Source organism: Saccostrea echinata, unplaced genomic scaffold (assembly GCF_033153115.1).
Source record: "Saccostrea echinata isolate AGI-Se365-2 ecotype Australia unplaced genomic scaffold, CSIRO_AGI_Sech_v1 ptg000033l, whole genome shotgun sequence".
Taxonomy (NCBI): Eukaryota; Metazoa; Mollusca; class Bivalvia; order Ostreida; family Ostreidae; genus Saccostrea; species Saccostrea echinata.
The window spans coordinates 31,757,634-31,785,377 of NW_026889782.1; the positions used below are offsets into that span (position 1 = coordinate 31,757,634).

The 27,744-nt window shown below is 35.9% G+C and overlaps 2 protein-coding genes across 2 annotated transcripts; both read right to left on the minus strand.

Annotated features, from left to right (window-relative positions):
- Positions 1 to 470: 470 nt before the first annotated feature.
- On the minus strand, positions 471 to 6,705 carry LOC133198420 (golgin subfamily A member 6-like protein 22). The gene is made up of 4 exons (XM_061334515.1): positions 6,478 to 6,705; positions 2,828 to 4,192; positions 1,743 to 1,912; positions 471 to 1,411 (listed from the first exon to the last, which is right to left on the minus strand). The coding sequence occupies exons 1-4, from the start codon at positions 6,703 to 6,705 to the stop codon at positions 1,207 to 1,209; spliced, it is 1,968 nt and encodes a 655-aa protein (XP_061190499.1). The 3' UTR covers positions 471 to 1,206.
- A 5,853-nt stretch (positions 6,706 to 12,558) lies between these two features.
- LOC133198421 (uncharacterized) lies at positions 12,559 to 26,794 on the minus strand. Its single transcript, XM_061334516.1, has 9 exons — positions 26,764 to 26,794; positions 25,414 to 25,823; positions 25,255 to 25,300; positions 24,995 to 25,026; positions 24,687 to 24,801; positions 23,436 to 24,035; positions 21,496 to 22,809; positions 16,045 to 17,187; positions 12,559 to 15,319 (listed from the first exon to the last, which is right to left on the minus strand). The coding sequence occupies exons 1-9, from the start codon at positions 26,792 to 26,794 to the stop codon at positions 12,708 to 12,710; spliced, it is 6,303 nt and encodes a 2,100-aa protein (XP_061190500.1). The 3' UTR covers positions 12,559 to 12,707.
- Between the last annotated feature and the right edge of the window lie 950 nt (positions 26,795 to 27,744).

The window sequence follows — 27,744 nt, forward strand, 5'->3', positions numbered from 1 at the left end:
ATATTTGTGTGTGTTTGTATACTGCACTGACCTGTGCAACTGTTGCAAGTCTCTTTGGTATCTTACTCTCATGCATTAGAATAAGTACTGTTATTTTTTTGTCACCACGAGTGCTGTATAACACGTCCGTCTACACCGGTGATGATTGATTACACTGACCAGTGACTAAGTGAGCGGCTCAATATATAGGGGTCCTCAGATATAGCGAGAGTCCGATCGAATATGGCGGACACATTCCTTTTACGAATCGTGTTCAGCTTTAAATCTATATCCATTCTATTTCAGTTGTAGTATATAGACCCCTATCATGTTCTTTTCTTAGAATCTGTGGTGTTTGCCTCTTCTCTTAATAATGACACGTACTAGACTTTCAATTCTAAATTAGCCTAATAAATTTGGAAGTTCGTTCTAGACTTCTGAAGACAGTGAATGGATTTAAGGGCTAAGAAGAAAAGCAATCAATAAGAGTCTTACTTTGGTAATTTCATTGTTTATTGAATATTCATTTTACACATGTATTTCATGAAACAATGTGAAGCTTCTTTGAAATTGTTACTGAAACAGGTGAAAAAATTGTGGCTAATTCATTTAGAAGGTTGTCTATAATCTGATTAATATGATTTACAAAATACGTTGAATAGAATGACATTTACACAGTCTAAGGCCCAACTATTTCTTATATAGTTTCATGATTTAATAACATGTACAAAATCATTATTCTGCTCTCCATAGCCTACCTTCTTTTAGTAAATATAATAAGCATTGGAAACTTCATACAGCAAATACAGCCAGCTTTGGAGGATGCAGTATTATAGTTTGACTCATAAAAAGAAATGTCTCAGAAAATTGAAGGGGAAGGTCATTATATGTTCTATATATGGTAATTTTTTTTTCCAGTTTTTACAAAAGAATAAAATTGTCAAAATAATAAGGTTAAACTACACTTTTTCCCAAATTTGAAAAACATGTACACTTCATCAACTGGGAATAAACTTTTAACACTTGAATATATAACATCAGAGCATATCCAATTTTTACTGTACTAGCAGTAAAACCGTCAGAAAGAACTAGTCTCATTTTTTTTACCATACTCATATAAAAATCATGGAACCATGTCTACAATTTTAGTCATTCTCTGTTATAAACTATATACCGGTGTATAATCCTATATCCTGTCTCAGATCTTGGGTCATACTCTGGCATAAACTATCTGTAATCTCTATATCCACCCCTGTACCCTCCATGACCTCTCCAATGACCTCTCGAGGATCGGTTGTCATGGAAACCATGCCTGTTGTCATGGTAACCATGTCTGTTGTCGTGATGTCCATGTCTCCCGTCATCATAGCGATTTCTGTCATACTGATGTCTGTTGTCATGGTAATGTCTGTTCTGGCCATGATGCTTGTCTCTGAAAAGTAGAATAATTGTTGTCCGAGTGATTAGTAGTAATAAGATGAGAATTTTGGGGACTGAGTTTTTTCTAATAATTCTGATGTCTAATCAATTTGATTAGAAATGAAGAACATGAAAAATGTGAAAATAATGAACAGTGATTGATTTCATAATAACTATAAACTGTACACAGGTATATGAACAGGGCATAAACACCGACCCCCGGAAATTCCTGAGGTGGGATCAGGTGCCTAGGAGGAGTAAGCATCCCCTCTTGACGGGTCATACCTGCCATGAGCCCTATGTACTATCTAACAATTCTAACTTTATCTCTATTTACTACTGACCTGTCTCCGTGAGAATGCCTGTCATGTCTTGACCAGCTTCTGTCCTCTTGAGGTCGATCATACTGATTATAGTTAGGGGATCTGTGATCTCGATTTCCGTGTGATCTGTTGCCATGGTGATGGCTACTATGGCGACCAACATCATCTGATCTCCTTTCATCCTCTGGAGACTGGCAACAAAACATATCACACCATGATATTGAGTTCGTCTATACTGATAACTTAACCTATCTTAGCACTATCCTAGCCCAAAATAACAAGTAAAATTTCCAACAAGGACACAAAACCATTGATACTATATTCAAATAACTTTTCTATCTCTACTTTTCAAAATATCCAATAACTAATGTATCCTCAAATGTTCAATTGCCTATGTTATTAATAAATGAAAGAAGCATTATGTTTTTGAGAAGGTAATCAAGAAAAAAACATATATATTAATAAAAACACTACTTGGTGTGCTGAATCTGTCTATAAGTGTCAAAATTGAATAAACTTGGACCTACTACTCACTTTAAAAATATGCATGCATATCAATTTAAGCAACTGCCTTGTTCCCCCAAGTCTTCATATTTGGCATCGTCGATTGAAAATTGTATATGTACAGATTTATAATTCATAATTTATGAGTAAATGTAACATCAATTTTCTCTTTTTTAAGAACCATCTTCGGATTTTTTTTTTTGTATTCTTTAAAAAAGAGTCCCACTTCTATTTCCGAAAAGCATGAAGAATAGTTTATATTGTAACTGAAGAATTTCTCCGCCTGGTCGACTTGCGTGAATATAACATTGCATCAATCTGTTGAACATTGTTTACTATTTTAGACTCTGTTGTAGCCCTACCCCTTCCTTGGATATGAACAACATTCTTGATCTGTATCTCCAGTATAAAAATGCAATCATGTATAATTTAACACTACATAGCTTTGTTCTTAAACTAGATTTATTAAAATTGGTCAGGGATTTTTAAAACTGAAATCCGGAAAATACAGACAACAAAACCATTCAAACTTGAAACAAAATTCCATTTGGAACTTTGAGCAGCTGAAACACACTGCAAAGAAGTTTCTTTGTAAAACTTACACTTCTTTGGTGACTTCCTCTACCTCTGTCTGTGCTCTCACTACTGCGTTGACTTTCTCCACCCTCAGCTGGTCCGCTATCCTTTCCCTCGATTTCCCTCTTATCTCTGCCATCACGTGAGCTTGAGGTTCTTTTAGCACCTCCGTCAGCAGATGACTTGTTCCCTGTCAGATGGGATTGCACCTCCATCTCCTCTTCTCTTGTCTTATTTTCACATTGCATAGATTTTCCTCCCTCCTCAGTCTCCTGTTGTTGCTCCATTTCACTTTGGTATTCAGTTTCTCTTGTCTTCTCTTCTAATCTTGTCTCCACATCCCCAGACTCCACTAATCCTTCCTCTTTCTTTTTCTCTTCATCAGTTTCTATGGTTTCTACCTCTCTGACCTTCATTTCTGAATCATCTTCTTTCTTGCTTTCTTCACGTGATTCAGAGATGAGTGTTTCCTCACTGCTTTCTTCTTTAGCTTTTTCTTCACTGACATCATCTGAAGCTTCTTCATCCTGGACATTTGTTTCCTTCATCTGACCCACAGGTTCTCCCTCCATTTCCAAATCCTCTTCAGCATCTTCACCCTCTTGGTTTTGTGTTTTTTCCTCCTCTAATGGCTCTCCTTCCATTTCTCCAGGCTTTGATGAATCTTTCTCATGCTCTGCCTCTTTTGATACAGGAAAATCCACCTTCTCGGTTGGTTCCTCTGTTGTTTCAGTCAGAGTTTCATTCTCTTTGTCTCCTTCTGATAAGTCAGTCACAGCTTCTCTAGGTGTAAACTCCCCTGACCAGCTAGAGTTTGTCTCTTTCTGTACAGAATCTGTTGTAGAATCCTTGTCTGGGGACAAAATTTCTTGTTTTATTTCTTTCTCTTGCTGTATGGAGTCTTCTACTGTGTCTGTCTTTGGAGACATTATTTCCAATTTAATTTTTGTCATTTCCTGATTACCGACAACTCCATCTCCTTCTTTTGAATCAGAACTTCCCAAAGACTGAGAAGCTTGTTCAGTCAATATTTCTGTTTTACTCATTATCTCTGACTCAGGTGTATCCATTTCCTGTTTCACAATATCGGTCTCTGTCTTCTCATTGCTGCCATCAACATTTTCAGTTACCACATCTGGAGTATCTTCTGAAAACGACTGTTCATTCTCCTCTAGGCTTTCTTCCATATTCTTCCCCTGTGGTTGCCTTTCTGTTGTGGTTTCTTCATTACTTTGACCAGCGCTAACTGCATCATCTTCTCCTTGTTTATTTTCTTCAGATTGGCTCTGAACTGTTGAGCTTGGTTGCTCTTCCTTTTCTATTGATGATCCTTCTGGTAGTAATATACCCTCTTCTGATTCTCTAGAAATGTCCAAGTCTTTAATAGGTTCCTGTAATAAGGTTGGTAAAGATTACTTGAATTGGATAATGGAGATCAAAAAGAGAACGATACATGTTTTTGAAGAAAAATGTAAACTGGTACTGAACTTAAATGGAGCACTGAAGTTCTATTTCTGATCTTGAGTTACACAAATTTAAAAAAAAAAGGATCGGCACGATAAAAACTTCAGTAGAGTACTGACATGTTTATAAGAAACACAAAACAAACTATCTGGTCATAATCAAAAAAAAAAGATGCAAAAATATGCATACCAAACACGCATATGTGGGGGTGAGAACTATCCAAGATTTTGTGTGTGTGTGTTAAATCATTAATATTTTGATCTCAAAATCAATAGGGGTCTTTTAAGGTCATAAAATATTTTTACATAAAATTTCATTATAAAAGCTGATTCCAGTGGATTTCCTCATTACCTAGCTGGAAAGTTTCTTCAATAATAGGCAAAACTCTTAAGGCAAAAACACAGGCCTTTAGATCGCTTTTAGGAAAAAAAATAAGGTGTTAAAAAAAATAAAGGTACGGAACTCCTTGCATAGGGTACCCACATTCGCCAATGAAATACTTTTAAATCAAATGATCTAAAAGTTTTCTTTCTATTCATAACTATTCACATATAAACAATCTACGTTACTACCAAAGTTCATTCCTAAATTCGATATGCTTCCCGAGATATGCTGAAATCAACTCCAAAATTTCACCTTATTTTTTTACTCTACATTAGCTTGGGCCTCTGAATAGTTACACTAATTGTAAATCGGGAAAGACAGGACGAATTTTTCCCGGAATTTATTCTATACTCTACGAATATTTGTTTATTAGCACTTAGTCTTTACAAAATTTTATCTGATTTGATCATATGGTCTTACTAAGTTACCACCAACATTTTAACGGTGTAATTTAAAAAAAAAATAAGTAAAACTTCAGAGCATACGATTTAAAAGTATTTTATTAGCGAATGTGGGTACCCTATGTAAGGAGTTCCATACCTTTATCTTTATTATACACCCCATTTATTCAAAGTCGAATTTAAGCGATGCAAAGGCCTGTATGCAAAAGTAATGGAATCGGAATTTCCTGGAAATATGCACATCTACACACTGTGTACTAAATATCTGAAAAGTTTAATCAAATTCTGTGCAGCAGTTTAAGAGGAGTTGAACTTACAAACTGTTCATCTCTATATTCAAGATATGGCCAAAAATCTAAGTTGAAAAGTGCCGAAATTCCCAGAAAAATAAAGGAATCGGAATTTCCTGGTAATATGCACATCTACACACTGTGTACTATATATCTGCAAAGTTTGACAAAATTCTGTGCACCGGTTTAAGAGGAGTTGCGCTGACAAACTGTTCATCTCTATATTCAAGATATGGACAAAAATCTAAGTTGAAAAGTGCCGAAATTCCCAGAAAAATAAAGGAATCGGAATTTCCTGGTATTATGCACATCTACACACTGTGTACTAAATATCTGCAAAGTTTAATCAAATTCTGTGCAGCAGTTTAAGAGGAGTTGCACTTACAAACGGTTCATCTCTATATTCAAGATATGGCCAAAAAGCTAAGTTGAAAACTGCCAAAATTCCCAGAAAAACTACACATTGTGTGCTATATATCTGCAAAGTTTGACCAAATTCTGTGCAGCGGTTTATGAGGAGTTGCGTTGACAAAAAAACAGGACTGACGGACTGACTGACACACTGACTGACGGACGGGTCAAAAACATTATACCTCACGCAACTTTTTGCGTGGGGTATAACAATTTCTATTTGTCTACCTTCATCTTCTTCATTAGTGTTGAAAGGAATTGAATAAAAAGTTTTGGTGAACAAACGGAGCGGCTGATAAATATATTTCTAACGGATATCTGGTCTTTATACATGTATATGACTATATAACATTTTATAACAAGTTATTTTATTATGTCAAAAATGTTATTAATATCGCTCTATGTCCCAAGAATGCTGAATCACACTGGAAACAATTATGACACATGTGAGAAACTTGCGTGCCCCAAGTTTACATATTAAAGCTCGGATTCGAGATTTAATGACAGCAAATGTGAAGAATGGAACGTATTTGAACACGTCACAAAAACATCTTTGCAATAGTTGTCAAAATTTTAACAATTAAGACAATTTTTATCGAGACATTTTTAAATATACATATACCACATGGCTTCTCAGGTGACTATTTCAGAATATCAGCCCATCGGTAACAAAAAAACTCTGGAGTGCTGTATAATCTTTGAACTTTCCCTAGTTAAGAGACTTACCGATGCCTCTCCTAGAAACACAGAAGCTTTGGAGGGAGTGCTGGGATCTTGGATCTTTACCGTCTTCCACTTCTCTGCTCCCTTCAGCTCCCGAGGAATCTCGTCATTCTCCTGGCTTTCCTCCTCTGTAGCTGGAATTCCGGAGTCCTTCGTAGATTTCCAGATGACCTCAGAAGGTTCTTCACTGGAACGTCTTCTCTGAATCTCTGTCAGACAAGAGAGGCACATACTAGTAACTCAAAGACGCTTCAGAACCTTAAAAATATGTATGATATGCAATAAAAATACATGTACATGGGTTCTTGAGTCTTATTCAAATGAATATGTGTTATACTTCAACAGACAAAATAAATTTTCTTAAATAATAAGATAGGAAGACCTGTAGAACATTTCCCTATGACATGTAAAATCAAGAAAAGGTATAATGTGCAGTAGTTTATCTCTCTTCTTAAATTAAAAAAAAAAGTAATTAGGAAAATTGAAAATGTCATATTCAAAATAATACATTTATTTTTTTTCTTTTTAAAATTGCCACAAAATTCCAATAACTGGATCTATTTACAATATGTCCATGTGATTTATAACATTTCTGACACAGTCTTTATGTTGATACATTTTAATTGTACATCTTTAAACTTTTCACAAAATAGTTATTATATATTTTATACGTTTAGAGGTTATAAAAGATTTCAAAAAAATTACAAAATAGCAATATCATATTAATACAAGGAAAGTTGATTTTAAACAAATGACTTATTGAAGTGCAGAGATACATGTAAGCAGTTTTGTAAACTGCATGTATATACTAAAGTGAAAGCAAGCAGCATGTATCCGTTTTCATGGATGTTATAAGCAGTGCATTCTATTTCTTCAAATTTATCATGTTTATTTGAGTTGTTCAATTTTCACTTGTGATTCAACTACTTCAACGATTGAGTTAATTAAAAAAAACTAAATCATATATAAACAAAACAAACAGAAAATTAATGAACAAAAGGTTTGCTTTAGGAGGTATTCCAACTTGCAAGGTAATTAAATGAGATGAGTAAAAAAAAAATACTCTTTGTAAACATTTCATTTCATTCATGCGTGCAGAATAGAGATATTTAAACAAGAAATATTTCCAGAATCAGGACTAAATTTAAATTCAGAATGTCTTAAATGGTAGTAAAAAAAGGAAAAATCAATAAGGCAGGTGAAACTGCCGATTGATTTCATCCAGAATTTAATACCGGGAGCGGTTATCTATTCCACAGGGGATATTAGTGTTCAGATTTTTAATGTCTGTTACACAGAGATTACAAGATATTGAACGAAAAATATTTTCTTCTTTACCTCTATATCAATAATGACATCTACTTTAGAGGGTGCCAGTTTGTCTGTCAAGCAAATGGTTCTTAAGATATTAGGTTGGCAATACTAGTATGTATGGAATTTTCTGTTGTGAAGTACACATTCCTCTTGGACTGATGTTTTATGCTCTGCTCACAGATTTGTATTGTTTGTAGAGGCAAGCTATTGACAAATAAGTTGATGAGACAAGGAAATGAACAGTCTTGTTTTCTGGTTTTTCAGACACATTACTCTTTATCTTAATTAGATCCTGGCACACTCTCTATGAAGAATTTATTAGATCCTGAAGAGGAGAACTAAGTGCAATTCTATCCAATTATGCTAAAATAATACACAGAGAGGTTAGAAGCAAAAGCTGAAGTAATTATACAAAAGCAAAGCTGAGCAAGTCAGTGGTTGTCAATTATGATGGATTTTTCTCTTGGTAAAACAAGAGAGATCCACAAAAAAGGATCAAACTAAGCGTATTAGAATCACTGTTATTACATTTTTTTATTTATTTCTTGAGTGGGTGTGGACCCCATTCCCTCTCCCCTGGAAAATTTCATGGATCTGCACATTGATCAAATAATGAGAAAATGAAGCTAGAGATGATCACATGACATATATATCTCACCAGAATTACCTCTGTCTTCTGTGCGCATAAAATAAAAAAAGAAAAAAAAATTCAAAATATTCCCCTTCTGGAGCTTTTTAAAGCTCTTAATCAGTTCAACTCTTCAAAAGTTTAATTATTTTTTTTTTCAAAATTAAATTTTAACACTGCAATTCGTTCATAAAACTGATAACTTCTGACAATATAGGAGTGTTTAAAAATAAATGCCATTAGACCACATGCTCACCTAAATCATTCTGTGAGGAATTGCTGGCTCAATTGTGTTAACAAAAGAATAGGGTTTAAGCATACAAGATCGAAGGGTGCGTTTTGTGCTCTGAATTTAATAAACATATCATAACTGTTCTTCCTTCGTTACTTTTGTACTATGTACTCTTCATGAGAAGTCCAGCTTGTACTGCCATCAAGTGACCTGTATTGTTTGATGCCTTTCAGCAATATCGGCAAGGTTTGTTTTTGCTCCATTTCCGTTACTTTTATTTACCTATTTCTGAATGACAATCACAGTGATATTCAAACTAAAAATATATCCATAGGACATGAATACCCGTCCAGGGTTCATTTGTAGTGCAATATGATAATTTGTATTAGAATATGAAGTTTGATGAAAATATATTGAACAGGTCTTTAAAACCAAGTTTTATAGACAATAAACAAAGCCGTCAAAGGTCACTGGAAAAGTCAGGTTAAAAAAAATTAGAATAATTGAAAAATTCTCACCAAATTATGTATTAAAGCATACGTTTAATTAAAAATACTTGAAAAGTTTCTTGAAACTGAGCAAAATGCAAATTTAAGAAAAGTGAGGTGAAGGTCACATTAAAGTTCAAGATTAATAGTTTTTGATGAAGTTAAAGGTCTTATGCAAGGAAATAGCCAATCAAAATGAACTTAGTCAATTGTAGTTCTATATATATAGAGACAATTTCTTTTTCTTTTTTCATTTTCGGCAACTTTTTTTTAGGTCTACAGTTTTGATTTTGGACTCATGTACTAGGAATATCATATCTTTAGCAGAATTGTGCCACTGAATTAAAGGGAACTCTTTTTTAGATGCGCATGATGCAACTTCCTGGATGGTGTGTAGGCTGTTCGTCAACATGTGAAACCCACGTGTATTTCAGGGTAGGTATGTTTACACTCAATTTTCTTTCTTAAAAGCCGCATAAGGCGTATTTTTTCTGATCTCAAATTTTTGTCTCAGCATTTATCTTCATTTTCTCTTTCATGAATTATCTGCTGAGAGTCTAATTAATTAATTAATTGAATTAAAGCTACATAGTAACATATAGTGAAATTATTTCCTTGTGTGAGACCTTGAATAGCTCTCACTAATATTTTTTAGCATATGAAGTTTGATGAAAAAAAATATCTTAAACATTTTCTTTGAAACTGGGCTAAATGCAAATTGATGACTGTAAATCACTTTATTTTGCGACACTTTATTTTCGCGAGTTAGATATTTGGTATTTATTACGAGACAAAAATATCGCGAGCTGCGGTTCCTTTTGTTATATAATCCTTTACAATAGAAATATGCGTGAGAAGAAAATAAAACAGACTCACGTAATAGAATTCTTGCGAATAAAAAAAGATTTACAGTGGATTAAGGTAAAAGGAAAGGTAAAGGTAAAACAAGAGGCCCAGGGGCCACATCGCACAGCTGAGCACTGTAGCTAGGAAAAAAAGAAAAAAAATCAGTTTACTATTGAAAAGCTTAAATGCATAAATGGTCCCAACCTACCCCAAAAAGGGAGTGGGGGTATGATTTGAACAAAATTAAATCAACACTTACTAAGGATGCTTACATAATTTTTTGACTGTGGCATTTTTCTCTACAAGTTTGAACTTTCATTTGGCCCCACCCTACCCCTGGAGGTCATGGTTTGAACAAACTTGAATCTACACTATCTGAGGATGCTTCCATATATATATGACAAACAGTGGCTTTGCTGTTCTTGAGAAGATTTTTATAGATTTTTCCCATATATTCCTTTGTAAAACTGTGATCGTTCATTGTGGCCCCACCCTAGCCCCGGGGGTCATGATTTGAACAAACTTGAATCTACACCACCTCAGGATGTTTCCACAAAAATATTACCAATCATAGCTTTGCTGTTCTTGAGAAGATTTTTGAAGATTTTCCCTATATACACCTATGTTAAACTTTGATCGTCCATTGTGGCCTCACCCTACCCCTGGGGGTGATGATTTAAACAAGCTTGAATCTACACCACCTGAGGATGCTTCCACATAAATATAACCAATCATAGCTTCGCTGTTCTTGAGAAGATTTTTTAATATATACATTTATGTTAAACTTTGATCGTCCAATATGGCCCCACCCTTCCCCTGGGGGTTATGATTTAAACAAGCTTGAATCTACACCACCTGAGGATGCTTCCACATAAATATGACCAATCATAGCTTTGCTGTTCTTGAGAAGAAGATTTTTGAAGATTTTTCCTATATATTCCTATGTAAAACTTTGATTGTCCATTGTGGCGCCACCCTAGCCCCGGGGTCATGATTTGAACAAACTTGAACCCACACCACCTGAGGATGCTTTCACATAAATATTACCAATCACTGCTTTGCTGTTCTTGAAAAAAAGATTTTTGAAGATTTTTCCTACATATACACCTATGTTATACTTTGATCGTCCATTGTGGCCCTACCCTGCCCCTGGGGGTTATGATTTGGACAAATTTGAATCTACACCACCTGAGGATGCGTCCTTATAAATATGACCAATCATAGCTTTGCTGTTCTTAAGAAGATTTTTCCTATATATTCCTATGTAAAACTTTGATCGTCCATTGTGGCCCCTACCCCCCAGGGGTCATGATTTGAACAAACTTGAATCTACATTACCTGACAATAATTCCACATGAGTTTCATCTTTCCTGGCCCCTTGGTTCTTCAGGAGATGATTTTTCAATGCCATTAATTTTTTGCTATTTCATAATTATCTCCCCTTGGAGAAGGGCGTGGCCCTTCATTTGAACAAACTTGAATCCCCTTCACCCAAGGATACTTTGTGCCAAGATTGGTTGAAATTGGCCCAGTAGTTCTGGAGAAGAAGATGAAAATGTGAAAACTTCATGGCAACGACAACAACGCCAACGACGACGACAGACAACGGACAAATTTCGATTAGAAAAGCTCACTTGAGCCTTCGGCTCAGGTGAGCTAAAAAGTAAAAAAAAAAATGTTGATGCAGTTGAATAGCTCTTATCAATTTGTATGAACATATGAATTTTTGATAATTATGTCTTGAACAGTTTCTTTGAAACTGAGCTAAACACTAAACTAATAAAAGTTAGGTCAAATTTGTCAAAGAAAAGTCATGGTCACAAACTGTTGATACAGTCCTCCACAATATGTATCAGCTTACGAGGGTTGATTAGTCGCCCGGGTGGCGCAGAAGTATGAGTGTTCGCTCTAGAGGCATGGAGTAAGGAGTTGATCCTTACGTCGCGGGTTTGAATCTCACTGTGGGACGTTGAGACCGGTCCTTCGAATGAGACCATATAAACCGATGTCCCGTGTCGCAGTAGGTGCTGGCACGAAAAAGATCCCTCACTGCTCAATGGCCCTGAGTGCCGAGTACAAGTCAAAATCTGCAGCTCTCCACCGGCAAGTGGTGGCGTCTGCATATGAGTGTAAACTTCTCGAGATGGACGTTAAACAAACAAACGAAGGTTGATAAAAATATCTTGGTTTGTTTCAAACTGAGTTTTGAAACTGAGAAAGCATTATCCTCCAAAATCAAAGATAACTGGTTTTCAATATGATCAGTGTTAGATTCTTAATTGTTTTTCGAGTATTCCTACAATGCATCCAAATAATTTTCTTAAGCATGAATTTAGACTCAGAGGTAATTATATTCTTTCTTGTAATCCCACTTTGTTACATACATTTTACGTAACAAAAACTCAAGAATTAAATTATTTAAGTGCAGTTTGCACTTTGTTTATCATACACAGAGTTTACAAATTACCAGGTGTTAAATGGGTTTGAACCGGAAGTCGGATTTCAAACTATTACACAACTGCAAGTGAATCAAAATTTAATGAAAACTATATATATCAATTAAATACGCTAAGTCAATCAAGGAGCACAAAATTTATTGTAACCTTCAAGACAGAAATCTTACATTCAATTTCCTTACATAAAACCCATCTACACATATGTATCTGAGTATAAACATGCATTTGGAATTTTAATACAATTTTCAAGCCCAAAGAGAGCATTAGATTCAATTTGTATTTTCAAGTTTGGAAGCTTTTCTATTTGTATTGGATATTTTCTTTACGATGTTGTGCCAGTATCGTGTATGCAAAGTTCCACCACTCTGTTTGCTTTTCTCTATGGCCTTTAAACACTGCTTCTTAGATGGACAAGTCCCTGAAGACAGAAACTCGCTGAAATATTTCTTGATCTCTTGCTCTTCTTCTGAAGACCAACGTTTTCTCTCACATATATTGTCATTGGCATCAGATTTACCACTTGTAGACTTTCTGCCTGGTTTCTGATTTAGTCCACTTGTTGATGATTTCCCCAAACTTTCATTGGAAGCTTTGCTGAACACTGATGTGGTACGTTCAGTTTTATCAGAATCTCCAATGTGTTTACTTACAGATTTTCGCTTTTTATTGTTTTCAGTGGATATCTTCTTGATTATGTTGTGCCAGTATCTGTTTTGAAGAACTCCACCGTTCTGTTTGCTCTTTTCTATGGCCTCCAAACACCGCTTTTTTGAAGGACAAGTTTTAGTGGTGAGGAACTCTCCTAAATAGAGTAGTAATTCATTTACTTCCTCTTTAGACCACAGCTTCCGCTCAACAATGTTGGAAAAACTATCAGAATCCCCTTTCTCATGTTTACTGGTTGACTTAAGAGGCAGATCAGCGTTTGATGTGCCAACTTTCTGTCCAGCTCCTACTGTTTCTGCAACTTTTTCATCACATTCATCTATGCTCGTTTCAGTTCTACTTAATTCTGATTCCTCCGTATGTAAATTCGGAGTGGACATATCTACAGATTTTCTGTTTTTCTTGTTTTCAGACGATATTTTCTTGATGATATTTTGCCAGTACCTGGTATGTATTACTCCCCCACATTCAGCACTTTTAGCTATGACCTTCATACATTCCCTCTTTGATGGACAAGTTTTGGATGCAAAATATCTGCCAAAGTAAAAGTCTAGTTCACGCTCTTCCTCTTTTGTCCAACGTTTTCGTTTAAATGTAATAGACAAATCGCAGTTACTTTTTCCAGATAAAGTTCTTGACTTGTGAGAAAATCCCTTTTTTGATGACTTTTTACGTGCTAATACTTTATGTGACTTCTGAATTGACTTGTTCATTGCTTTTTTCCATGATATTTTCATGCTCTTTGTTCTAGACTTTGACTTGCTAGCTTTTCTCTTCAAAGGGAAATTTCCAGTTTCAATAGTTTTACCGTTTCCTTTGTTTTCTTGCGAGATTTTCTTTGTGATGTTCTGCCAGCTTCGCATATGTAAAACACCACCCATTACTTTGCTCCTCTCAATAATATCTAGGCACTGGATTCTTGAAGGACAAGTCTTCTTCACAAGGAAGTCACAAAAATACAACTCCAGTTCCTTTTTCTCCTCACTTGACCATTGCTGATGGTCCAACTTCCTGGCTGGTTCCTGTCTCTTTTTATTGTAAGAATAGATAAGTTCTACCTGTTCAGACACACTATCAGAATCGTGCTGCAATTGTGTAGGTTCTGTACAGACTGGTGTATTATGAGATACGTTCAACATCCCTGGATAGCCACTGTCTATTTCTTTAGGTTCCCTATGAACAGCTTTAAAATGTTTTTTTAAAGTCCCTTTATGCATCCACTCCAAACAATTATAACACGGCTCATAATCCTTAGAAATAAATCTTTCTGGTCTGCGTGAAAGAATTAGCTCCCCTTTCCCCTCTTTCACCACTTTTATGTTGTGTAAATGATCTCCCTTTGTCCGAATCTGGTCAAACCTTCCTTTCCGATTACTGCTCAGTGCTTCTTTGACAACAGGGTGTGATTTGTGACACCTCCAGAGATGGTCTGGCAGATGAAGCACCATTTTCTGGCATATAAAACAACAGTGCTTCTGATTAAACACACGATCTAGTTTCTTTGTGGGTTGATTGCTATTGCTGTTGTCTGTGCTCTTCAAAACTTTTTTGATGTAAATCTTTGGATTGTCTTCTGCCCTAACAATGGTCTCCTCTGAGAGAAAATCATCATCACTCATCACCTCCTCCTCCCCTCTTTCATCAGCATCATCACATTCAGAGACATTCATATTATCATTTTCAGTTATTACTTCCCCAACCAGTTCATGGCTTTGAATTGGAATGCTACTTCCAAACAAATTGTCCAGTTCCTTCCTACCCTGTGAAAGAACATCATCCTCGTCCTCCTCCTCATCACTATCATCATCATCACTGACATCATCACTAACATCTTCTCCCAGATCTTCACTGCTTGGCTGTGTCATGCTTAGATAGGACAAATTTAACTCTACAGTTGCAGTTGGTAGTTCTGCGAAATTCCTTTCATTCAGATGTTTTTCAGAAGACTCCTTCTCAGATACAGCTTTATGTTCTGTTTGAAAATTTTGATTGATAGCAACATCTGGGATTCTCCTTGATGAATTACCAACATCATTTCTATACGTCTCTTCTCCATGAGAACTCTCAGTTTCAGCTGATGTCAACTCATCAGGAAGGGAATTTCCAACATCAGATTGTGAGGGATTAATAGAGGAAGAGTTTTCTTTCTTGGAAAGCTTCTGAAACTTATTTTTGCTATGTAATTTTGTAACTGCTGATTCTTCAAGTGAGGTAACTAAAAAATTAATAAAAATTATGATAAACAGTGCTTCTTAGGTAGGATACAAATAAGTCCCATAAAATAGACATTACTTAAAGAGGGGACCTGGGAGTGTCTTAATGTGACAAAATTATATCCAGTTTTTCTGAGCAGACAAAACAATTCAAAGGAACATAAAACATTCTAAAGGATTTGTAATGACATCATTATAATGTTATCCCTCTAACAACAGTTTATTATATCTCCTTGTTTATTCTTTCTTAATAATGGTAAAACGCATGTAACAAAATTTCTTAAACAGATATTACCTAGAGATGGCAAGGAAAAAAGGGGAGGGGGGGTTCAAACTCAACAGATAAACAAAATTAACAAAGACTCTTGGGTTTGTAATAAATCATATCAAGTTACCTCCTCTAGCATGGCATATTCCCTTTAACATTATTTAATTTTCTCTCCTTGACCATTCTTTCCTAACACTCTGTTATAAAGATCCACCATTCTATTGTCCCTCTTGAAAATGTTTGTCCTTTTGTGCATTTCGCCAGTGAACTTGATCAAAAGGATCAATAATAAAATGGGGTTGAAATTTTCCATATGAAAAAAAAAAAAATTAAAATCTATCCTAACCAATTATCTCCACCCTATACCTATATCAAATGTATAAGATTTTGTTCAGCTTTAGCACAAGACATTTTGTTTCTTTTATCCAAATGCTAACATTCTAAACCTACATGTATTACCTGACTTGTTCTGTAACACTGATGGAGTTGAGACTGGAACAGTGTGTTGCTTCTTGTCAACAAAACTGCTTTTCAATTTTCTGAACTTTTTGCAATGCTTATGAAATTTTCTGTTGTGCTTGTCAATAGATTTCAAATGCATCCATTCCAAGCACTCGGGACAAGGTCCAAATTCTTGGGAATTGAAACTTTCTCTTCTGCGTGAGAGAATTAGCTCCCCTTTCCCTTCTTTCACCACTTTTATGTTGTGTAAGTGATCTCCCTTTGCCCGTATCTGGTCAAACCTTCCTTTCTGATTACTGCTCAGAGCTTCTTTGACAGCCAGATGTGATTTATGACACCTCCAGAGATGATCTGGCAAATGAAGCACCATTTTCCGGCATATAAAACAACAGTGCTTCTGATTATATACACGATCTAGTTTCTTTGTTGGCTGATTGCTATTGCTGCTGTCTGTGCTCTTCAGAATTTTTTTGATGTAAATCTTTGGATTGTCTTCTGCCCTAACAATGGTCTCCTCTGAGGGAAAATCATCATCACCCATCACCTCCTCCTCCTCCTCCCCTCTTTCATCAGCATCATCACATTCAGAGACATCAATATTGTTATTTTCAGTTATTACTTCCCCAACCAGTTCATGGCTTTGATGTGGATTGCTTCTTTCATACAAATTGTCCAGTTCCTTCCCACCATTCTCCTGTGAATGAACATCATCCTCTTCCCCCTCATCATCAATATCATCATCATCACTGACATCATCACAATCATCCTCTCCCAGATCTTCACTGCTTTGCTGTGTCATGCTTAGATTTAACTCTACGGTTGCAGTTGGTGGTTCCAAGAAATCACTTTCATTCAGTTGTTTTTCAGACAACTCTTTTTCAGCTACAAATGTATGCTTCGTTTGAAAATTTTTATTTATTGCAACATCTTGCATTCCTTTTGATGAATTATAAACATCATTTCTATCGGTCTCTCCTCCATGAGAACTCTCAGTAACAGCTGATGTCAACTCAACACGAGGGGAATTTCCAACATTAGATTGTGAGGGATTAATAGAGGAAGAGTTTTCTTTCTTGGTAATCTCCTCATATTCATTTTCGCTATGTAATTTTGTAAGTGATGATTCTTCAATTGAGGTAACTGAAACAAATTATAAAAATTGAGACACAGTGCAGTGAGTGCTTCTTAGAAACAAGAGGCCCATGGGCCACATCGCTCACCTGAGTAACTTTGGCCATGCTGTTCATTACCAGACTTCCCCCCTTGTAATACCTTTTGTGGCCCCGCCCTACCCCCGGGGGTCATGATTTTAACAATTTAGAATCTACACTATCCCAGGATGCTTCCACATAAGTTTCAGTTTTTCTGGTCCAGTGGTTCTTGAGAAGATTTTTAAAGATTTTTCCTATATATTTCAATGTTTCCCTATTGTGGCCCCGCCCTACCCCCGGGGTCATGATTTGAACAATTTAGAATCTACACTATCCCAGGATGCTTCCACATAAGTTTCAGCTTTTTTGGCTCAGTGGTTCTTGAGAAGAAGATTTTTAAAGATTCTTCCTATATATTTCAATGTAAAACTTGCATTCCCTATTGTGGCCCGCCCTATCCCTGGGGGTCACGATTTGAACAATTTAGAATCTACACTATCCCAGGATGCTTCCACATAAGTTTCGGCTTTTCTGGCTCAGTGGTTCTTGAGAAGAAGATTTTTAAAGATTTTTCCTATATATTTCAATGTAAAAATTGGATTCCCTATTGTGGCCCCGCCCTACCCCCGGGGGTCATGATTTGAACAATTTAAAATCTACACTACCCCAGGATGCTTCCACGTAAGTTTCGGCTTTTCTGGCTCTGTGGTTCTTGAGAAGAAGATTTTTAAAGATTTTTCCTATATATTTCAATGCAAAACTTGTATTCCCTATTGTGGCCCTGCCCTACCCCCGGGGGTCCTGATTTGAACAATTTAGAATCTACACTATCCCAGGATGCTTCCACATAAGTTTCAGCTTTTCTGGCTCAGTGGTTCTTGAGAAGAAGATTTTTAAAGATTTTTCCTATATATTTCAATGTAAAAATTGGATTCCCTATTGTGGCCCCGCCCTACCCCCGGGGGTCATGATTTGAACAATTTAGAATCTACACTACCCCAGGATGCTTCCACATAAGTTTCGGCTTTTCTGGCTCTGTGGTTCTTGAGAAGAAGATTTTTAAAGATTTTTCCTATATATTTCAATGCAAAACTTGTATTCCCTATTGTGGCCCTGCCCTACCCCCGGGGGTCCTGATTTGAACAATTTAGAATCTACACTATCCCAGGATGCTTCCACATAAGTTTCAGCTTTTCTGGCTCAGTGGTTCTTGAGAAGAAGATTTTTAAGATTTTTCCTATATATTTCAATGCAAAACTTGTATTCCCTATTGTGGCCCTGTCCTACCCCCGGGGGTCATGATTTGAACAATTTAGAATCTACACTACCCCAGGATGCTTCCACATAAGTTTCAGCTTTTCTGGCTCAGTGGTTCTTGAGAAGAAGATTTTTAAAGATTTTTCCTATATATTTCAATGTAAAAATTGGATTCCCTATTGTGGCCCCGCCCTTCCCCCGGGGGTCATGATTTGAACAATTTAAAATCTACACTACCCCAGGATGCTTCCAAATAAGTTTCGGCTTTTCTGGCTCTGTGGTTCTTGAGAAGAAGATTTTTAAAGATTTTTCCTATATATTTCAATGCAAAACTTGTATTCCCTATTGTGGCCCTGCCCTACCCCCGGGGGTCCTGATTTGAACAACTTAGAATCTACACTATCCCAGGATGCTTCCACTTAAGTTTCAGCTTTTCTGGCTCAGTGGTTCTTGAGAAGAAGATTTTTAAAGATTTTTCCTATATATTTCAATGCAAAACTTGTATTCCCTATTGTGGCCCTGCCCTACCCCCGGGGGTCCTGATTTGAACAATTTAGAATCTACACTATCCCAGGATGCTTCCACATAAGTTTCAGCTTTTCTGGCTCAGTGGTTCTTGAGAAGAAGATTTTTAAAGATTTTTCCTATATATTTCAATGTAAAACTTGGATTCCCTATTGTGGCCCCGCCCTACCCCCGGGGGTCATGATTTGAACAATTTAAAATCTACATTACCCCAGGATGCTTCCACATAAGTTTCGGCTTTTCTGGCTCAGTGGTTCTTGAGAAGAAGATTTTTAAAGATTTTTCCTATATATTTCAATGCAAAACTTGTATTCCCTATTGTGGCCCTGCCCTACCCCCGGGGGTCCTGATTTGAACAATTTAGAATCTACACTATCCCAGGATGCTTCCACATAAGTTTCGGCTTTTCTGGCTCTGTGGTTCTTGAGAAGAAGATTTTTAAAGATTTTTCCTATATATTTCAATGCAAAACTTGTATTCCCTATTGTGGCCCTGCCCTACCCCCGGGGGTCACGATTTGAACAATTTAGAATCTACACTATCCCAGGATGCTTCCACATAAGTTTCAGCTTTTCTGGCTCAGTGGTTCTTGAGAAGAAGATTTTTAAAGATTTTTCCTATATATTTCAATGCAAAACTTGTATTCCCTATTGTGGCCCTGTCCTACCCCCGGGGGTCATGATTTGAACAATTTAGAATCTACACTATCCCAGGATGCTTCCACATAAGTTTCAGCTTTTCTGGCTCAGTGGTTCTTGAGAAGAAGATTTTTAAAGATTTTTCCTATATATTTCAATGTAAAAATTGGATTCCCTATTGTGGCCCCGCCCTATCCCCCGGGGTCATGATTTGAACAATTTACAATCTACACTATCCCAGGATGCTTCCAAATAAGTTTCGGCTTTTCTGGCTCAGTGGTTCTTGAGAAGAAGATTTTTAAAGATTTTTCCTATATATTTCAATGTAAAACTTGTATTCCCTATTGTGGCCCCGCCCTACCCCAGGGGGTCATGATTTTTACAATTTAGAATCTACACTACCCCAGGATGCTTCCACATAAGTTTCAGCTTTTCTGGCTCAGTGGTTCTTAAGAAGAAGATTTTTAAAGATTTTTCCTATATATTTCAATGCAAAACTTGTATTCCCTATTGTGGCCCTGCCCTACCCCCGGGGGTCATGATTTGAACAATTTAGAATCTACACTATCCCAGGATGCTTCCACATAAGTTTCAGCTTTTCTGGCTCAGTGGTTCTTGAGAAGAAGATTTTTAAAGATTTTTCCTATATATTTCAATGTAAAACTTGGATTCCCTATTGTGGCCCTGCCCTATCCCCGGGGGTCATGATTTGAACAATTTAGAATCTACACTATCCCAGGATGCTTCCACATAAGTTTCAGCTTTTCTGGCTCAGTGGTTCTTGAGAAGAAGATTTTTAAAGATTTTTCCTATATATTTCTATGTAAAACATTGATTCCACATTGTGGCCCCGCCCTACCCCCGGGGGTCATGATTTGAACAATTTAGAATCTACACTACCCCAGGATGCTTCCATATAAGTTTCAGCTTTACTGGCCCTGTGGTTCTTGAGAAGAAGATTTTTTAATGACCCCACCCTATTTTTGTCTTCTCTTGATTATCTCCCCTTGTGAGGGGACTTGGCCCTTCATTTTAACAATTTAAATTCCCCTTCACCCAAGGATGCTATGTACCAAGTTTGGTCAAAATTGGCCCAGTGGTTCTTGAGAAGAAGTCAAAAATGTGAAAAGTTTACAGACGGACGGACAGACAGACAGACGGACGGACGGACGACGGACAAAATGTGATCAGAAAAGCTCACTTGAGCCTTCGGCTCAGGTGAGCTAAAAAAACTAAATTTCATAAAACAGACATTACTTAAAAAAGAGAAAGAAGGGGATTTGACTTAATTTGACAAAATTATATCTGAATCTTGTGATTGGATAAAAGATTTAAAGGAATAAAGGAACATAACCAAGTTTTAAAAGGTTTTCAATGAGTTTGAAATCACATCATTATGAAGTTATCCCTCTAACAACAGTTCATTACATCTCTTAGTTCATTCATTCTAAGTAATGGTAAAATGTATATATAAGAACATTTCTTAAAATAGATATTACTTAGAGATGGCCAGGAGGGGGGGGGGGGGTTAAGTTTGTAATAAATCAACTTATCTCCACTAGCATGGCATGTCCCCCTTAATAATATTTTTCCTCTTTTTGTTATTCTTTCTACACAATGTTATTATACATCTTCAATGCCATTGTTGTCCCTCTTGCATATTTTCGCCCTGTTGTATATTTTACCAGTGGACTAGGGCAAAAGAATCAATAAATGCAGTTGGAATTTTCCCTTTGTAAATAAATTTTTGAAATCTATTCCTGACCACTAATGCCCACCCTATACGTATATCAAAGGTACAAGATTTGCTCAACTTTAGCACAAGACATTTTGTCTCTTTTATCCAAATGCTTACATTCTAAACCTACATGTATTACCTGACTTGTTCTGCAACACTTGTGCTGATGGGGTAGAGACTGGAACAGTGTGTTGCTTCTTGTCAACAAGAGTGGAACCGCTTTTCAATTTTCTGAACATTTTGCAATGTTTATGAAATTTTCTGTAGTGTATATCAATAGATTTCAGATGCATCCATTCCAGGCACTCGGGACAAGGTCCAAATTCTTGGGAATTGAAACTTCCTCTTCTGCGTGAGAGAATTAGCTCCCCTTTCCCTTCTTTCACCACTTTTATGTTGTGTAAGTGATCTCCCTTTGCCCGTATCTGGTCAAACCTTCCTTTCCGATTACTGCTCAGTGCTTCTTTGACAACAGGGTGTGATTTGTGACACCTCCAGAGATGGTCTGGCAGATGAAGCACCATTTTCTGGCATATAAAGCAACAGTGTTTTTGATTATACACACGATCTAGTTTCTTCGTTGGTTGATTGCTATTGCTGTTGTCTGTGCTCTTCAAAACTTTTTTGATGTAAATCTTTGGATTGTCTTCTGCCCTAACAATGGTCTCCTCTGAGGGAAAATCATCATCATTTATCACCTCATCATCTCCTTTTTCATCAGTATTATCACATTTATAGATATCCATATTGCCATCCTCACTAACAACTTCCTCAACCAGTTCATGGCTTTGATGTGGATTCCTTCTTTCATACAAATTGTCCAGTTCCTTCCCACCATTCTCCTGTGAAGGAACATCATCCTCTTCCCCCTCATCATCATCAACCTCATCATCATCGCTGACATCCTCAACAAGTTCATGACTCTGATGTGGAATGTTACTTCCATACAAATTGTCCAGTGCCTGTCTTCTATTCTCCTCAGGAACATCATCCTTGCTGTGACTTTGATCCTTGTTTTTCATAACTTTTCTGTTGTATATATCATCTACACTTGGATTGTCCTCTGCTCTATTAATCATCTCCTCTAACTGATGATAGTCTCCACTCATCGTCTCTTCCTCAACTCCAACAAAATTATCTCCCCCGTCATCTTCAATATCAACCTTCTCCTCTTTTTCATTACTTGGATGTCTCTTTTTATTCTCTTCTGAAGGAATACCATCCTCTTCCTCATCATCACCACCATCTTCAGTAACTTCACCATCAAGATCTTCATTGCTTGTCTCTTCCCTATGGGAACTTTCAGTTACAGCTGATGCAAACTGGTCTGGAGGGGAATTTCCAACATCATAATTTGAGGGATTGAGCAAGGGTAAGTTTTCTTTCATGCTATGTCCTTTATATTTCCTTTCACTATGTAATTTTCTTTGTGCTAATTCTTCTGCTGAGCTGCCTAAAAATATGAAGAAAAAATATATCTAGTTCCATGTTGCACTTTGGTGTGAAAAACAAGGGAGATTATTTATCTTAGTTCGACAGTAGATACCTCTTTTTGTTCATTGTCTTAATGTGGTGAATTAATTTCTGATTCTTCTTAGCAGACAAAAATATTACAGGGACTTAACAAATTTACAAACCCTTTCTGCTGAGCCTTTAATTACATAATTCAAACAAATTTTCTCTCTGTGCTCATTTCCACTTAACAATATTTAATGAAGTTATCTCTCTTTATCCATTTAATCTGAAAAATATTTAAAGTTTGAATTCATCCACTGAACAAGAACAAAATGTGCAATAATTTCCCTGATTTGCAATATACAGTCAAACTTCGTTATCTCGAACTCGATGAGGCCTAGAAAAAACTTCGAGATATCTGAGGATTCGAGATATCCAGGGTAAAATACTTAAAGAATAAGTAGTTGGGACTCCCAAATCACTTCAACATATCCATGGTATTCAAGATATCCGTGTTCCAGATACCGAAGTTCAACTGTAGTTATAAAATCAATTCAATTCATTCCCTTGCTCAAGTTACATTTACTGCTTAATTTTAGAATGAAGAGTTTTGTTCCTCATCACCTGTTTCTCCCTGACCTTGGCTAACATCGTCCTCCACCACATCATCACTTAAACACTGCATATTAATGCCAGAGGATTTGTCTGCTCCTTGTATTATATTCTCTTCTGGGGGAAGCATTTTATCACTAACATATCCCTTCTGTCCTTCATTGCTTGTCTCTAAAGTGCTAATGCCTGAGGAATCCTGATCCAGATTATCAGATATATTTGTCAGTTTTGTAGGGATACTTCTACTGTGTGATATATCTGGTTGTTTTGTAGAGGAATTTTCATTATCAGCTTCTTCAGTTTTATCCTTCTTTTCCATTGAGGAATTCCTAATATTAACTACATTTGGTATTTCTGTATTGGATTTTCCATTACTAAGTGAGAAATCATTCTTGTTTGAATGTTCTGTGGAGAAATTCCTTTGATCATATTCTTCCTGTCTTTCTGTCCCCAAGCTCTCATCACTCACTGTTTTGCCTTTCTCTGTTGGAGAATTTTCAGCTTTTGTGGGCTGAAGAGAGGGTACATTTTCTCTCTCAATAAATTCCTCTTGTTTAGCTTGGCTCTGTACTTTCCTTGGTAGAGACTCCTTTAAAAAGCTTTGTGTTATACCTAGAAACAAAATTTATATCACCATTACACTGATGTCATGATGTACATGTTAAATATAATTGTGTACCTATGGAACTAACATTCAATTTGTGAATATTACTCTAAATGCAGACTTACGTTAAGAAAAATATTTTGTGAAATATCTCTCCCCAATGACTAATGCCTTTACATTTTACATTAACAATGCTGGTATAATTAGTGTAATTAAACCATATAATAATATGCAATATAAATATAAATAATCACTTTTACTGAGTACAAAGGTCTTGATACTAAAGGGGGCAATTAGGCAAGAAGATTCATCTCATGTATTATGTATACTGCCACCAAACATAAATATACCTATATGAAAGGGTAGGGGCATTCATATTGCCACCAAACATAAATATACCTATATGAAAGGGTAGGGGGATTCATATTGCCACAAAACATAAATATACCAATAGGAAAGGGTAGGGGCATTCATATTGCCACCAAACATAATTATACCTATTGGAAAGGGGGGGGGGGGGCATTTATGCAGGAAGAACCTGCTCACAAATTTAGTGCACATCACATCAACCATTCTTGTATATTCTGAAATCTTAGAAATATGCTAGTATAGGTGACATCAAGATTGTCCATTACAATTCATCAAATGAAAGGTCACACCTTCACATCTCATGTTGATCCTGTCCTCCTGTAGCTGAGGATAATTGTCTTCCCCTGGACTTGGATGAGGATTTGGATGATGACATGGATCTTCAAAATCTTTATTCTCTCCACACTGTAAAAAGGAATTTCACACTTAAATAAATATCAAACAAAATGTTCTTTGCGATGATTGATTTATTTTTATATTTTACCCTGTTACATAACTGACACTCCCTTCACTGTCTGCATTTAGCTTTTCAAATTCTTGTACTAAAAATAATAACTTATAAATTTATTTGTTGATTTGTGACAGTTATTTTTATTACCTGTTCCAAATTTTCTAACTTCACAAGCACATCTGAAAAAAAGTTCTATAATTAGTAAATTACATTTTTTTATTATAATTCAAAAAATATGTCAATAATTCTGCATAATGAAACATAATATTTTTCAGAAATCCACAAATACCTCTTTTTCACAGAAAGAAGTGAGGCATTATTTAAAATAATTTCTTAAAGTGATTCAGATTCAGTCATATCAATAACTATATCATTAAAGAGTGATAAACAGTACTTGTTAGTCTTACCACTTATCTCAAAGTTCATTTTATCATCATTCAGTTGTTCTGTATTCTGTTAAAATGAAAAAAAAATCAATCATATATCCTGAAGAGTATATGTTTAATCTTTTTGCATTTTTGGGCAAGTGGGCTTACCTGGTATCTAATTGGACTTATCTCTCATACCTTCATTAACCTCCCTGTAGCCTCACTATCATTCGCTCTGTGTTCTTCAGCCTTGCATTCAGAATCATCATATGTAGCAGCCTCACATTTAGAACCCTCATTTCCTGCAGCCTTTACAGAGCCCTTGTTTGCTTCAGCCTCACTTTCAAATTTCTCCTTTGTTGCAGCCTCACTTTCAGATACCTTGTTTACTTCAGCCTCCATTTCAGAATTCTTCTTTGCTTCAGCCTCACTTTCAGATTTCTCCTTTGCTGTAGTTTCAATTACAGATTCCTTGCTTGCTAAAGCTTCATTTTCAACCTCTTCACTTGCCTCCTTTATTTTCACACCTTCATCCAATGCTTCAGGAACCGTTCTCTCAAAGTCTTCTTCAAATGCAGTTATATCTTTCATCTTGTTTTCAAATGAACCTGAAGAGAGAAACAAAACACAAGTACTTCTCCATATATTAAGAGTCATTTACAAGTGCAGAATATAAATGTAATACAAATATTTCCAATATGGATATACAGAATTCATGCTTTCACAAAAATTTCTCAAATTTTTCGGAATTTAATGATGTAATAAAGCATTAAATATTTTTACTTTATCTGATGTATAGTGCTGTTTTTATGTATCATGAATGCATAACCATGTACTAAGTGCAAGCATGTTTTGGTCACATCAAATATGGCTATTGCACTCTTAAGCTTATCCTTGATCAAATTTCCAACAAGATTAAAAAAAAAATTCTATAGATATACATATATGTAAACTGGTTAATGTGGTGATATCCATCAACATTTTCCTCCATGAATAATATTTCTCCAGTTATACATGTACTTTTGAACCATAAAAGTATTTGCATTTCTTCTCCAAATTTTCTCTCAAACTGACTTGTTATTTAAGAAATAACTGTCTAGTTTTTGGGACTTAGGAGCAAGTTGTAAGTCACATAAACAGTGAAGCTGTTAATGGAAGAATTACAATGTGCTCCTAAGCAGATATGACCCTTAAATCCCACAACTTAGAGACAGCTTTTTTAAAAAAGTTTTTAGACATTTCTTATGCCAGCAAAAAAACCTGCAGAAGTAGTATGTAAAGTACAAGTTTTATGTCAGTAAATGTAGTGAATTTTTGAAGATAACGAACGGTAATCAATCCAAAAAGTCCATTGAAACAATACAAATTTGGAGCAGACCTAGCACGAATATTTAAAAAAACATCAGAGATGGGATCAGGTGCCATGGAGGAGTAAGCATCCCCTGTTGACCAGTCACACGTATGCTTGTTGTTAGGATTGGGTAAATATTGGCTAAAAATGACAGAGTAATTGTAAAGATATAAAAGCACCATGTATAAAATACTCACTCTTCCCATTCAGGGCAGACAACTCCTCCATTCCTATATCCTGGTTGTAACAATTTGCTGGAATCCCTTAATTCACATAACTAAACAAGAATTCAAAACAAACAAGAATTTTCAGAGTTTGGTCACCTGGTCACCACCAGATTTCATCTTTAACTTGTATAAAAATTAATTTACAAAAAATACAAATATTTCAAAATTCTACTGCAGTTAACAAATTATGTAATACAGTCAATTCTCGAATTATCGCCATTCGATTCATCGTCATTCTCGCAATAATGCCACGATTTTCCAAGAACGTTTTTCCTGCTATATAAAATTCTCTTTATAACGCCAAATTCGCATACCGCCATCCGCCACCCTGTTTTCACAACAAACGTCCATTTCTAAGTGTCAATTATCTCGATATACGGCCACAGGTGCATGTGGTCGGTGAAGTGGCTAATTAGTTGACGCTATCTAAGATCACTGTTGTAAAGCCAGACAAGGTACATGTAATTAAAGAATTAAATAAACAATAATTTTTAACGTCATCTGTTATTATAATTTTGTTTTCTGTTGAATAAAAATGATTTAGTCATGGCTTCGCCACAAAAGCGGTTGTTGTTAAAGTTCGCCGACAACAATATAATTTCGATGATCCCTACTTCAAACAATTCAAAGTTTTCTATGAAAATAATGATACAGTATTAATTGCGAAAGTTTTAGCAACAGCGATGCCATAAACAAATGTATTTACACGAATTCATTTTACATACTATCGGTAATAGATCACGATGTTCGACACAGCATTGTTTCTTTTTAATATCAGACGTGCATATTTACCATTGTTTACATGCATGAGCATTTACGTCTTTATTTCATAATTGTGTATTTTGTTTTAAAACAAAATTATTGTACATAAGAAAAAATTACTTGAAGCATTTTCAAATATGTTTTTATATAACTCTATTTCTTCTTTCCCCAAAGATGGGGAATTCAATT